Genomic DNA, 15,276 nt, shown 5'->3' with positions numbered 1-15,276 from the left:
CAGGAATTGGCTGGAAGGCTGCAGTGCCTGCAGATGTGCAATGTGAGCTGAGTTCTAGGATTTGGGGTGCTGCTGGAGAAGGCTGTGATCCTGCTCTCTCCATGGGCACTTGTCTTTGCTACTACCAGTAATGTTGGCAGGAGGGTTTTTTTCATAACCACAGGGCGTATGGGTCTGGGTTAAAAGTGTGTTAGAGCTATGTAAAGTTTTATTCCTTTTGCTTAAAAATTGGTCCAGATCTCCTTCATTGTTTGGGCACACTAAGGCTCTGGCAAATAGCTGTATGATAGGAAGGATTGGCGAGTGATGTCCCCTTAGATTTCTGCTGTGTAAGATGTATGTGGCCTGCCCTGTTGCAGGGGCTCAACAAGCCCAGTATGAAAGGACACCCTTTTCTGCAGAGACAGCTGGCAAACTGAATTACTGTCTGGGAGGAGAGAATCTTCTGGTAGTGCCACTACTGGAAATAAGCCACCTTGCACATCCCCATCCCTGGAGCTGAAGGCTGGGAACTGGCACAGTGATGCCAGGACTGCTCCCCTGACAAGTTTCACCTCCACCCCACACACTGTGCCCCCCACTATTAAGTGTCCCTGTGCAAACTTCAGCTTATTATGTTGTAATTATATGAGGCCTGCAAAGGTAATTGAAGAAAGTAAGAAAATCCCATTTACAGCAGCTGGCTGATAACACAGGGGCATGCCATATCCAGGCTGTAAAACATCGTTATTACTGACCTTAGGGAGAATGCCACATTCCAAGGAAAAACATGAACCATGCCAAGCACCAACCTCCAGAACCTTCATTAGGATTATGGGACAGTTTCACAAACAGATGTGATCTTGAAAAGCAGCAGTTTTGAAGAGTGCTTACCATTCTCAGGTATGCCATTAAATGGGTTTATAATTAGGAAATGCATGAGCTACTGTAAGAGATTTATGCAACAGAGCATTCTAATCTCTGCTGTTACTGATGCTTGTCCGGGTTGCTCATACTGGGATGGCTCCTTCTTGTGGTCCTGGGGTTGTTGCAATGTGGTGCACATCAGCGTCTACTTGCTTTAGCTCCCATGTGGAAATCTTGCTATTTAACCTCTCTCTTGCCTTCAGCTGGCATTAAACAGCTAACAAACATCAGTCTCAGTCTGGAGCTCACTGTTGCATTAAACTCAGATTTCTCCCATTTCTCCCATATTTAATCTACAGTGTAACCAGACTGTGAAAAAGACTCATTTGTAAAAGGCATTTGGGTTGCTTTGAAGAGTGCCGAAGAACACCCCAAAACAAAACAGGTAACATTTTACAGCTGGCTGCCAAACAGGACCCATGCTGCCTCCTCTGCTGGGTCTCCTGCAGCAGGCTGGCTGTCCCTCCTGCCTGCTCCACCAGCAATGGGAAAATCACAGGCTCTCCTGACCTGCTGCATCAGGCTCTGCTCCCAAAAGCAATCCTCAGGGCCTGGCTTTTAAAATAAAATCTTCATGGAAGCCTGAAGAAATGAAGGGAACTTGGAAAATACTTGACAGATTTCAACAGTGGAACTCCAATCCCTTGGCTTTTGCACGAGGTTACCAGAATATGGTATCAAGAAGACTGCCACACAAAGCTTGCACCAGACTAAGTCAAGCAGAAATTCCTAAGATTGCTCTTGATGCCTCAGGTTTTAGCTTTTATATTTTTCAGATTCTGTACTGCTTTAGTGTGTAGTTCTGAGCTTCATATTAAGGGATGGTAAGCTCTCTTCACAGAGTAGGTACAAAAACCAATTCCTTCTCTAGCTGGGGACCAAGGACAACCAATCCAAATTTCAGGCCCAAGAGCATAAACAACGTGGACTGAAGACAGGAAAACAAGAAGGATGGGACTTCATAACCTAAAGCTCTAATTGGACAATTAACTCCAATATGCAAATGCACCAGAACTTACAAAAGTGAGAGACCCCGTGACCGGTCATCCATTTTTTGGGACCATTTTGGGCTCCCCTTGTGTGTAGCCCTGGCTGGGCTCTTGTGCTGCCCAAGGTGCATCCACTGAGGCCTTTTAATACATACCTACTTTATTCTTTGACTCTGTTTATCCTCTGTTCTAGGTCAGCCTTGACAAGGCATCACTGGTGGGCAGAATGGCTGTAAAGGAAACAATTTCATGGCCTGGATGATCTGACTGGCTATGCACTGTTAAGTGTTCAGTGTCCTGTACCAGTAAAGCACAACACCTGCACACCATTAACAAATGACTCCCCTTAAGTCCCTAGTCAGCAGTGCTGTGCCTGGGATTTCAGTTTGCATCCACCCAATACCTTGGGTAGCCTTGTTCTGCATGAACACCTCCCTTTTATTACTGCAAATCTGCAGGAGCACAGATGATGGGACCTGTGGTATTTTTCAGTGACAGCAGGAGGTTGTGGTGGCCTGAGAAAAGCCTTAAGCCACTGTCTTTCACTAGCTTTGGCAAAACATTGCTGAGGTGTTGGCAGCCTGACTGCAGGACGTGGTGCTCAGGCAGCCATGTGAGAGGCTGGGCAGGTGAGGAGCACGTCTGCCTGTGGGAGAAGGCAGAGGTGTTGGACTGCACCAGCCACAAGGCACTCAGGCTCCCTCCTCATGCAGGAGGCAGAGCTGCCACCCCACAGTGAGTCTCAGCCACCTTCCTCTTACCACCAAGTGACACAGAAGTGCAGGAACTGAAGGGACAAATGAAACAAAGAAAGGCAGGGCCGTGTGGACAATAAACAGTTTATTACCAATATGAACACAGATACTGTGATGCACTGACGTACCATTTTTTAATATTGTGATAACTCTGAGACAAAGAACTTGTTGGCTGACAACTAAACATGTCTCTTTCTTCTGGTGATGCCTCAATACATTTCTGTTGGCAAAGGATCTTCATTTACATTGCAGACTACTAGTAAAATTACTTTGAAGTCATCTATCAAAAGCAAATGGTTCACGTGTGTTCTTATCTACTACTAAAAAGAAAGGTAATACATTTAAATAAGCAAATACAAAATACAAAAAAGGCTGACAAATCCAATGTGCAGTGTCAGATGAAATCTAAAAAATCCAGAAATTTAAAATTTAATAATCTTTAGATTAAGACTTGTAAAATGAAGCGAATCCAAGGCAGCAGCAAGCTTCAAAGTGTGCTGAGTCTGCTAATAAAAAGGGTGTAAGAACAAAGACAGTGCCGGCGTCCTCTCCCACCATCTTGCATGACCTTGGTACACTTAGAAATGATCCAATCTTCCTAGCATTCTTAGTACCGTCCAAATGCTTTGCAATCATTATGTTGTACTGATTCTACTCAACTCCTGCCGTATGGCTGGAAAACCAAAGCAGAGAGTTAGTGCACAGTGGTACAGCCAGTGAGATGGGCATCGCTCAGTGCAGAGGCTGCAGAAAGTACACGCCAGTAAAAGGATGAGTGGAGGGTAAAAGGATGAGTAAGGGTAAGCAGTCAGCTGCTGGCTTGCAAACTGCAGTACTACTGTGACAAGTTGCATCTGTGGTGTATGTGGATGCCTTATTTTGCACTGGAATGAACTAGGGAGGCTCTGAGGGCCAAGCTGCTGGGACAGTAGCGTATGGACAGGGGCTCTCCAACTGCAAACTGCCTCGGAGGTTTGTGAGCACACACATCTAGGGCAAGGGCACAGGGAATGGATTTTAGCTGTTTTACAGTCTCCTCTTTTTCCCCTTCCCTGTGAATCTAAGGTGAGGAGTGCAGGGTGTGGACACGCATCTTCCTATGCCCTAATGCGGCCTTCAAATGGGAATTTTGCTGTGCATTTCAATAATGGCCCTGAAAAATACCTTCAGTTGTAAACTGCAGAGCGATTTATAAAAAAGTACTGATACATTTGGTACAGCTGCTGTACTTTTAATGTATTATAACAATATGTGGCTATTTGGAAAGCTGTAATTAAGTGAAGGTCTGAAATAACTCTTCAAGCATAGGAAGCCTACAGAAGATTTTTGGAAAGGATTTTCAGTTAGCTTCCTTTGTCCCCTCCTCATCCCGGACCTGTGTGGTCGGCAAGTTACAAATTAATTTCACGCTCGCTGATTGTGATAAATTGATGTGCCATGGGCTACAGGCAGGCCCTTTCTCACCCTCCCACCTGTGAGAAACACCAGCCAGTAAATTTCTCATAGGCTGGTAGCAAAAATGCTCATCAACAGCATAATAAAGGATGTAAGTGCAGTGTTATGGTCAGAGCTCAGATAAGGTAGATGCTTGTTCTTCAAATGTGTGTATAAATCAGAGCTGTTCAGAGAAGTCTGAAAACACCAGGGAACTCTCTGCAGTTCCTATCATCTTATCTATGGAAAATTAGTCATAAAGATGAGAAAAATAATAATTTTTCTCTTTCTTACCATCAATTATCTCCTCTTTCACTTTGTGTAACTCTCTTACAACTTCCTCCAATATTTCCTGATGAGACAAAACACAAGTCAGCTGCTCAGAATTTCCTTCTAAGTGGTGGAAGAAAATGCAAGTTTAACATGGTTGTGCTTGTCCCCCACCTCCATTGCTGCTCAGAGCCTAGCACTGCTAACAGCTACGTCTGCACTCCCAGGCACGGATGCAGAGGATGCTGACATATTTATTTGCACATTTCTGTGCAGACATAAGCATGAAATAGCAGTGAGACTGTGCTCTCTTGCTGCTCACCAGCTAGCCCTTCCCTAGGCACCTAGTTGTAGAGGAAATCAGAAGACTGAACAGCCGTTTTGCTCGTACAGCGCATGCATGGGGGAAAATGGGTAGCTTGCCAAACCTCTAAAAGTGCCAATGGCATCTTCACTCACCTGTTTCATTCGATCAAAATCTAAGGCATCCATAGCCACATCATTGCTGCTGCTCACTGGCTTCATCCTTGAGAAATGGAAGAAAAGCATAAAAAAGCCAGTCAGTTTCCTGCAATGTGTGCTAAGCTGCACCCACCTGACAGCGTACATGAAATCCACCCCAGAGCAGGAGCACCCGTGTTCAAGTGCTGGACAGGAATATTTGGCAGCCAGAGAGCAGCACTGCTCCTGTATGCACAACCTGACCCTCAAAGATGCTGTGAATTTTTTCTTTTTTTTTTTTTTTTTTTTTTTTTTGTTTGTTTGTTTTGGTATTAGGAATCTCAATGATTTCAGATTAGAAAATGCTGAGGGGATAAAGCCTCTTGAACATTGTTGTTTATTACAGCAATTTGCAATTTGCAAGCTACATGTCTGGTTTTCTCTCACAGTCCCTTTTCTGTACAGCAGCCCTGTCCTGGCAACCTAGGCTTTCACTGGGTGCTAAAGTAATAGTAGGTTACAGCTTAGAAAAATATTATTGGGAAAACAATAACCCACTAATCCTTTCCTTGGAAGACTTCAATGAGTCAAGTGTGGCTTGTTGATAGTGTCATGTATCACAGTCATTTTTTATTGACTCAGAAACAAAACCAATCTGGCCTTAATGGCTAATGCACCTGAGTGTTATCAGTCTTTCTGCATGGTATTAGTCAGTGGGCTGAGCCATGATGACATCTGATAAAATAAATTAAGGAACTAGAAGCCGTTTGCCTTTCGCTTTTAATCAGTAACTCTAAAACATTTAAAAAACTAACCATGCTATACAAAGGCTTCAAATAACTTCGCCATCATCTTTAAGCCCAAACTGGGGGCTGGTGGAGATGCTGCTGCTCTTGAGGGTTGCTTGGTCTTGCAACCCTTCTTTGGGAAATTTTGACATGTATCCTACCATCTCACAGTTAACAGAGTTAAGAAAGATCCAAATGCCATCAGACTGATGAGGAATGGAAACAGGTCACCACACAGAACTTTAGAAACCTGCCCTGCTTCCCCCACAGCAGTCTTTCAAGCAAGCACTACTACTACTGAGCACTACTCCGGGTGCTAAATTAGGAAACCATTTTTTCCCACTGAACTCCTCCTCCTGGGATGTAATGCCATTATAAAAGATAGCTACTGAAATGTGATGGCTGCTTTAAATAGCCCATGTTTCATTTCCATTTCCAAGGAGGAAGAATGGTCTTTTTCTATCTATTTGAAGCTCATGTATTTCCTAGAACCAACATGTTTCACTGGTTTTAGGAGAGCTGGCAAAACTATATTTTGCTATAGTAACACTGATGCATCCCTCTGAATGTTTGGGCAGAACATGTTACAACATTTTAAACAAAGCAGCAAGTACATGCAGATAGTTGCCATTGGCAACTTACCTCTCTCCAGACTATCAGCACTGTCATATACCTAACAAGGTAAAATAAGTGACATCTCTTTGCAGTAAATACTAAACATTTGTAAGCCTGTGTTCTACCTCCTTATTCAGCTTATCCATCCATCTCAGTGTCCAGTAACACTGGGTGCTCCTGGACTAGCAAGGGAAGCAAGCCTCTCTAGCTGTCCAACATCAAACTTTATCTCTGTGATTAAAAACATGGGTGCTGATGCTGAAGCTTGGCTATTCAAACTATTAGGCTTCTTGGCTTTTGACACCTGCTGGTTTCTGTACCCCATGTGTCTGAAAGATCTGTCTGTGGTGGGGCCTTTTTTCATCTTGACTTTATTACCAAGTTTCACTCTCCTTTCTTATGCACCCACTGTGGTTGCATGGGTAGAAGAATAACTTCCCTTATCCCAGCTACAAGCTCTTCAGATCACTTCTGCTTTTGCTTTTTAATTTCTGCAGAGGTTGAACAATGAAAGCTTCACCTATTGGCAGGGGCACCATGAACCTGCCGTAGAGAGATGGTCCAAAATGTGATTTCCACATGGCACAGCACTGTCCCAGACCCGTGTCCCTGACTCACACACACACACATGGATGGTTTAATTGCTGGTTCCAGCATGATAAACATCTGTAATGCCCGAGTGAGCAGGGGGCTGCTTCCATGGAACAAAGCTCTGCCATAACACCTTCACACTTGGTGCAGCAACAGACAAAGCAGATTGCAAGAGAATGAGCAAAAGATGTGGCAGAAGATGAACAGTAGTGCTGAATGATGGGATGAGCCAAAGGACAAGCCAAGACATTAAGAAGCCAGGCAGTTAGCCAGTACCTAGAAGACACGTGGGACTGTGTGGGGCTCTTAGCTTCACAGCTCTTCACCACTGATGGATTTCTACAGCAATGGAATGAAACGAGACATGAGTCGTGCGCGTGCCATGGGGACAGCGTGAGCATCCCGCCTGGGACACCCCATGCAGCTCACCTAGAAAGTAATGAAGATACAGGCTTCTCAACAGAATTGCTCCTTTCCCATGGCTTCTTCCCAGAGTCTGAAAAACAAACATGAAAAGGTAGTTTATTAGTTTTGCTCTAAAATTAAAAATATCCTGAAGTGGATTATCTTATACAGTTGCTTTCTTTCAGTGAGGATGAGGGACTTAGGAGAAGAACCAGGAAAATGAGATTGCTGAATGGGTGCATTTGCCTACATTATTGGGAAAGCATTAGCAAAAATCTGCTTAGTGATCTCTTTAGTTAGGGACCACATAGTTAAACAATAGTAAAAAGAAATGGAACTGGAACAGCAGGAGGAAAAGCATAAATAATTTCTATTAGGAAATACAGGCTAATTGCTGCAAGGCTTACTTTATTCAGTACAATATTTATTTATATTTTATATGAAGAAGTCTTATGTTTTCTGTCCGCATAGTTGGCAGAAAATGTGGGTGTATGTAAAAAAAGGGCAGCAAGAGCCCACTATGCAAATCTCCACAGAGAATTTATTTAATGTTGTGTGCACTTCTAACACACAGAACATTCCCAAAAAGCTGTACTACATAACACTTGTTGCTGAAAGTGCTTCCCATCATCCCAGTCTTCCAATCCTGTTGCAGAGATTTGACAACTTTATATACAAGGATTTGCTTCTCTGTGAGGTCCTGAAAAGCCTTTTAAAGGAATTACAGGCACTCACAGGAAATCTCTAGATCTCATTTACATACACCTTTCTCCTGGCTTCCTCCCCTTCCCTTGCAAAGCACACAAAGTTATGGCTTTGTTCCAAAAGGAAGCTGGAATGGTTAAACAGTCATTCCCTTGGGAGAGATTCTCTCAGTATGCATGACAGCCAAGACTGACAGGGATGAATGTGAGTGCTTGCAGGTCATCTACTCAGACACAGTTATTTTAATTAATTTTAGGAAAACCAATTTAATTTGGGAACTCTCAGGATCAGCCTTATTGCAACAAACTAAATAGCAGTTTGACATCCAAATCCCAACTGTATAGATCAGGACATTTACACAACAAAAAGTAAAATAATACAGCTTTTTTCTCTTAAAAGATTTAGGTGTGTAGTGTTGAAGACACAGATCCTCAGCTACATGTCTAACTAAACTGTCTTGCAATTTTCTTGACTGTGAAGCATATACAAGTCATAATTTCTTGGTGAATACAGTTTTTAAAACCACAGGTTTTTGGAAATTTTTCTGTTAGTTACTGTTAGTTTCTGTTAGTTTCTGCAGTCGGAAGTAGGACAATGAATCCAGAGTCCAGATTAAGAAGACAACTACAATGCCAGTAGTTCAACTTAATTAATACCTGATGAATTTTGCTGCTGCTGGGCAGAGCCTCGTGTACTGGTTGAAGGAGAGGTGCTAGCATCATCCTACAAAGAGAAAAACAGGGCATTACTGAGTTTTAGGGATGAATTGCAGAGTCCTCTTCTACTCTGGAGGCAGCTGCAGCACATGTGGTACAAAAGCAAGTTTCCTCCCTGTCCAACAGGCACTGTTGCCAAGGTATGGGCTCAAGGCCATTTAAACTTTAACTTTCTCACACTGGATGGAAAAATACATCCTTTTTTATTTTAGTTAATGTGGACACTTTTTCGTGATTACTCTCAACCACTCTTATCTCTATATACCAAATCAGGTGAAACCACTCTAAAGTGCTGTTGCCTAAATACAAACCATCCACTTCCCAAATTTAGAAGCTCTCTGAGATGTGGAAACTGAGCCACCTAAAGGAACTGTTGCCACATCCCAGTCTTTCACCCCAAGACAGCCAGCAGTACCAGAGAGAGGAGTTCAGGTACTAACAGAATGTAACTAAATCAATCAGTACTCCTCTGAAGTAGAAGACTAAACACTTCATCAGAGATTTGGACTCTTTTATCTTGGATTTATGTGTGACAGATCATAAACCATTCATCCATATATTTGGCATGACAATATTATCTAGCAACCCTCAAAACATACTCAGGTAAAGCATCAGCTCTGCATTGTAAAATGGAATTGCACCAGTTTGAAAGAACACGAAATGTACTCAAGACACAAATGAAACAGATGCTCTCTAAAACACTTTTCTAAACAGATTGGTGCTATTGAAAAGTTTGATTGGGGATATAAACTGATGCAGACTTTCAGCAAGAGAGAATAAGGGACAGAAAGCAGAGGCTGGCAAGTTAGAAGCTAAATGGTGCCTTTCATCTCCAAGTTCATGGTTCAAAACCAGCTTTGGGGCAAGATTAAGAGCAGTGGTTTCATAGTGGGTTCAACAGGAAAATTCCATGCTTGAAGCATGCCTTGGACAACATGCAGAAAATAGCTGCTTTTCTCCCTAAACAGTGAAAAGTGCTTATCCCTGCTCTTCCTACAAACCTTTTTGCTTGGGGCAAGACCTGGATTGTTTTAATGGACTCCCTATTGAACAGCTTTGTCTTTGGAGAGAACATCTCTATGCAGGAGATATGAGGCACACAGAATGCTCTGTGACCTTGCAGCTGTGGCAGAAAGCCTTCACAAGGGTACAGGCTAGCAACAGCAATGCTGAATGAGCAGCAGCCTGGAAAAACACCACACTGGAAAGGACACAGTGCAAATCCTGCCCTCTCCTAAAACAGAAAAGATCTTCCACACTTTACCAGTTCAACAGGTACAGAAGTGTTTTCATCTGCATGTTGGACTCAAAATTGTTGCATCAAGTTCAGTCTACAGACTGAGTCAAATAAAACCACTTGTATAATTGCTTTTGTGGAAGAGAAATTAATCAAAATTCCCCAAAGTTGACCAAATTCTATCTCAGTTTAGTATGATCTAATGGTTAATACACCATTTCCCCTTCTTCCACCAGGCACCTTCTCTGTGCACTCTGGGGTCTGAAGTGAGCTGATTCTTGCTTTGCATGGAGTTTGGCAATCCAAATTTACATTGCAGGGCTGATGGTCTGCTTCAGCTTAGCTCAAGCCTCAAATACAAAGTAAGAAACATGAACTTTATCTCAAGTTAACTTGCCAGAAGGTTCAATGCACCTTCTTAACAGGGCAATAACCTCCCGTTCCCTACAACATTGGGATCAGACCATGAAATAGAGCTCATTAATCTGGTTTAGACAATACCTCCCTATGAATAAAGCAGCTGTTCCTGTTTGTAGGGTGCTGTCCCCAGGAAAGGTGGGAGCAGTTACATTCAGCTTTGGATTGAATGTGCACATCCCTGGATCAGCACTGCTGTTATTGTCTGCCAGACAATGAATGAGCACAGGGCTTTGGCTTACAAGGAATCTGCAAGAGCACAGCAAGGAGGAGTGTTTCACTTACATTTTGGCTTTCCTCTTCCTTCTTGTCAGCTGGCTTGTCTGACTGTGACGCTGCTTTCCTCCTTTGCAAAGGAACAGGACATAGGACACAGTCAACCCTCCAGAAACAACCCTCACAGGAAGACAAGATTCAGGCTTTTGTGGGAGTTACTATTTCTTTAGCTCTTCCCAGGGAACATAACAATGGCTGGATGTATTTGGTTGTGTAGGGCTGGGGTGGAGGTGAAGAATTCAGATCCCAGTGATACAACTCAGGGAGAGGGGCAAAATTATGAGGTGGTGTTTAACAGAGGAATGCAGGGTGTGGAGCATAAAGAAACGTGATGAAACAGAGGGAGGAAGCAAATCTGGGTATGAAACTGGGTGAGAAAAGGATGGCATCTCTCAAGGATTCAGGAAGTCCTGGGTCCTACACAGGAGAAACAACTCACCCCTTATCAGGGGCTTCTGAGGACCAGCCCTGCCCACAGCAGGAGGCTCAGGTGGGTATGGCAGTGATGACACTGCTGGCAGCCAGCTCCAGTGTCAGTTTGTCACCTGTCCTACATCCCACATCCCTGATCCTGCGCAGAAAAAGGGCTGTAGCAGTGCTCCCACATGAAGGGAAAACTGTCCAAAAAGCCCTTCAAGCCAGGCTCACCCTCACTGGGAGAGATTGGGCACCATTTCTGCTCAGCCAAGACCCCTTCTTCCCTCCAGGGTGGGAAAGCTCTGGCTGGAAACAAAGAATCAGGAAACCAGCCCATCCACCTGGTTTTCAAGTGTCTTTGGTGAACAACAGGAGATCATTTTTGTCTCAAAAGCACTTCAAAGGCAGCAGAGCTCCTGAGCCCTGTAGTCCCAGGACCAGCAGTGTTGGTGCTGCCTGCAGAAGCTGAGTGAGGATCACACTCACTTCTGCTTCCCAAGGAGGGCCAAAACTCTGAGGAGTAAGTGGCAAAGAGCTGCAATTCATCCACTGGGGAAACTGGACATGACAGTAAACAAAGATGTTGGTTGTTTATTTTTGAAAAATACATGATAAAACTTCTTTAGGCATTAGCCAAACTGGATGATGAAAAGAAAACCAAATTCTTGATTTTTAAGCCCTATTTAGGTCCTAAACATCACTCCAGTGGGCCAGGTGCTGAGGCCCTAGAAATCCAATTTCCCATTTTAGACCGTTAGGGGAACTGCAGCTCAAGTCTCCATGTGGACTTTGGTTGTGCTGAACTTTACCCTTATCCACCTGTGAACACTTCCCTTAGCAGATGTTTGTTAAACACCAATCTGACAGGTTTTTCATTTAGTCTTGGTTCAGAAATGAACAAAATTCAACTCAGGAAAAAAATAAATCTCAGGAAGCACTAAGAAAGGTTTCTGAGAAAAGCCCCACTGGATACACCACTTGGAGGATTTGATGAAAATTTGACAAAAAACCAAACAAACTGAGCAGTATGTGTCTGTAGGACACAATGCTCTGTGGGAATTATTTTCAGACATTTAACTGCATTAATAATTTTACTAAACCAGTAATATTTTTTGGTCTTTCTCTAATATTTAGTTGATTTTTCTAACAAAAAGAAGTTGTAATTATTATAAATCTAAGTGAGGGAAATATTTGCCAGGGTGAGAGACCAGTGTTAGATTTATGTCCTGCAACAAACTTCACTGGGCTGGGAGTGACAGTGGTCTGTGGGTTCATTATTCTGTTTGCACTTTAGTCCTGAAGCAAAGGGCTGCTCTCACAGGGCCCACTGAATCTAGAGAGTGGTATTTTATAGCATCTGAGCTCTCAGAAATGTTTTCCTCCATTACTGACCAAGCATTAGACATATTCCCTGTTTCTGAGCATAGGGTTTACTGCTCAGAAAAGGGCCCCTGAGATCCCATGCTCGTAATTCTGATTTCTGTATTGAACATGCTGAATTTAAAACCAAACCAGTATTTTTTTTTTACCTTCTGGTAATAGTAGGCAAGTAAGGCAGGTAAGTACAATCTGAAACACAGTGCCAGGTTCTTCCTTTCCCTATGTCATCGCACATAAAAAGGAATTTGCAGCCAAAGGAAATCCTCTCAGTATCAGCTGAACAGCATGTGCCCAGACTGGCACTTGTGTATTTCCAGGTACCTTGAATGGCATTTGTGCATTTCCTCTATGGCTTTGTGAAGCAAAATTTAGGGGATAACTCTGTTGCTATCAGCTCCCTGGGATAGGATTTGGAGCTCACTTATTTTCAGAGTAGAGGTAGCACAATGCTTATGGCAGTGCAAGTACTTTTGTCAAGATACCAGGGGAATTCCACTCTAAATACCTGAAGACACAAGATGCTACTGCCAAAAGCTTTACTGGAGTACACTTTAGACCAGAACCACACAAGTGTGCTGAATTTCTACATCCAAACACAAGAGATGCCCATTCAGCTTGCTTGCTTGAACAGAGCTAGTAACCCCAGCATCACCAAACCTTACTTTCCCTGCAGACAACTTCCAGTTAGGGAAGGTCATTCTTGATACAGAGCAGGCCAAGAACTCATAAAATCTATTAAGAGCTGTCAAGCTATTTTAATTCTGAAAAGAAAGAAAATTATCTATTTGCTATTTTATACTGCTGGGAACTTTTTAGAGTGTTGTGTATTTATTTACTACTTTTCAAAGGATTTCACAAGGATTTTCAAAGAATCCACAGCCCATGTTCAGAATTTCCTCTGAAATGAACAGGACATGGAGGAAAGTTGAAATCAGACCTTTTGAGCTGAGAACTGTCTTTATCCTAAGACAACATTATTTAAAATCTCAATTTCTGTGTGCCCTACAACTTTACCTACCCTTCATTATTTTATTCATCCTTTTCCTTCACTATTTGTAAGTTTAAAAAATTTAGATCTAAAAGTATAGTATCTTACACTAGGAAAAAGCAGCCTATTTCTCCAATGCAACACCTTTAGCATTGTAAGTTGGGCAATAATGGTGACCAACATCTGCAGGACCTGTCAAATTGCAAGGAAACACCCACTGCTAACCACAAAAATGACAGTGCCTTGTTCCACAATTTGCTGCAGATCTCATGGGGCTTACTAGAGGTGTAAGTACAAACCTTTTTGCCAGTAATTTATTCATTTCTTCCATTAGTCCTCCTCCTCCTCCTCCGCTACTCGTTCGATTGGCATCGCTCTTAGAGACCCCACTGGGGCTGGACCCTCCTGAACCATCTTCTGGCTTAAGAGAGAAATCAAGATTGGAATTAATGAAAGGTTTGCTTTACAACCACACCCTCAGTGATTAGTTTTCCCAAGTGTTAGGAACAGCAATCACAATCACAGCCCAAAACCAGAGATAGGATGTGTTCGGCCTTGGGAAGAAGACCCGCAGGAATATTACTGAAACCAAGGCAGATCTGGGTGACGCAAATTATTAAAAAACCCACAGTGCTGCTTGTTCATAATTATTTTTATGCATGGTTAAGCAACCATTACCTAAGTGGACAGCTACTGACCAGACCTCAACAGCCTACACTGTTTTTTTTCTGTAAGTATAGTGTAGTTTTAGCCACTTAAAACAAGTGAAAACACTAATGCATAGTACAGTGGTGGACTATATGGAAATAGTGAAACCCTGGCAATGTGAGAAGTCACAGCCGTTTGCTAACTCATATGTTCTGAAGAGAGTACACTCTACCCAACATTTCCTGCTAAGCCTCATTTGCAAAATCCCATTTAAAGGTTCACCCAGTGGTCAGCTGAAGCATGTTTCACCACGTTTCACTCTGGCTTTGCAGACCATTACAGCAAGCTGTGCCAGGCTGTCCTGCAGCAGAGCAGAGCCCATTGGGGAGTCCCAGTGGCACCTCCTTACCCGCTGGACTCTCCTTAGTTTGGGGGGGGGTGCAGCTCCCATGGGTGGTGGAGGGACTGGGGGGGGTGGCGGAGGTGGGGGCCCCCCAGATGAAGTGGGGATCACAGCAGCACCACTGGGGTGGCCAGGAGGAAGTGCTGGGCCTGAAATGCAGAGAACAGGAATTAGATGTGAAGCACGATGCCTCCAGCCCACAGACAAGGTCACGTTCCCACTCCCAGCACCACGGCCTGACTCCAGGACAAGGGGCTGATGCAAGGGAGCACCATGCATGTGAAGAGGTGCTTGTATCAATGGTCAGCCAGCTACAGTTGTGTCCTCCTGAGAGACCCTGTCACTGACAGTCTTCTCCCTCTTCTCCCTGGCTGGGCTAGTGTTTCGTTCTGTGTCAGAATCAGAACACAGACAACGCTTCTCTGTTCATAAGTGGCACATTCTTCTGCTTCTCCCACAGCTTTCTATATGGAGATAGTAAACTCCATGGACTCTGGTTGACATCGGCTTTTCAGGAGAATTGTGGGCTACAGTGACACATCCTCCTCCTTTCTGTCATGCAGAAGGTCTGTGGCCTCAGCCAGTTGCAGAGTCCAGCTCCAAGTACCCTGAGCTTCTGCAGAGCTCCTCTCAGCAGCAGCCTGTTGGAAGGGCTGATGGTGGTAACTCCATTGCAGTGTTTCACCTGTCTGTAACAGGTCAGCTGAAAAAATAACACCTCCCTAAGGGTATTTCCCCATGTACACTGTCAGAACAGGCTGCTCTTGGTATGTATTCACAGCTTCAGTTGTAAGTCTTACTTTGAAAGACATGTGGGTTTTGACTGAGAAATATTTGGAAACCATATTTAACATAAACAGCTTGTTTTTCTTCTTATCTAGGTTTTCTTATAATA

General features: G+C 43.5%; 1 protein-coding gene across 3 annotated transcripts in view; it reads right to left on the bottom strand.

Moving 5' to 3' along the window:
- Positions 1–2,716: 2,716 nt before the first annotated feature.
- The window catches only part of EVL (Enah/Vasp-like), a 120,429-nt gene continuing 107,869 nt past the window's right edge, over positions 2,717–15,276 (bottom strand). For 2 of the 3 annotated variants that reach the window (XM_005417881.2, XM_031066244.1), the window contains exons 6-14: positions 14,388–14,530; positions 13,630–13,751; positions 10,555–10,615; positions 8,556–8,622; positions 7,219–7,285; positions 7,066–7,128; positions 4,814–4,880; positions 4,379–4,436; positions 2,717–3,323 (exon numbers count right to left, since the gene is read on the bottom strand). In XM_005417881.2, coding sequence (XP_005417938.1) covers positions 3,286–3,323; positions 4,379–4,436; positions 4,814–4,880; positions 7,066–7,128; positions 7,219–7,285; positions 8,556–8,622; positions 10,555–10,615; positions 13,630–13,751; positions 14,388–14,530 — 686 coding nt within the window. In that variant the 3' untranslated portion in view covers positions 2,717–3,285. The remainder of the gene's footprint in view (positions 3,324–4,378; positions 4,437–4,813; positions 4,881–7,065; positions 7,129–7,218; positions 7,286–8,555; positions 8,623–10,554; positions 10,616–13,629; positions 13,752–14,387; positions 14,531–15,276) is intronic. The other variant, XM_031066245.1, reaches the window with a different exon arrangement.

Source organism: Geospiza fortis, unplaced genomic scaffold (genome assembly GCF_000277835.1).
Source record: "Geospiza fortis unplaced genomic scaffold, GeoFor_1.0 scaffold23, whole genome shotgun sequence".
Lineage (NCBI taxonomy): Eukaryota > Metazoa > Chordata > Aves > Passeriformes > Thraupidae > Geospiza > Geospiza fortis.
Note: the sequence above shows the minus strand (reverse complement) of the source record. Positions and strands in the feature narration are given on the sequence as shown.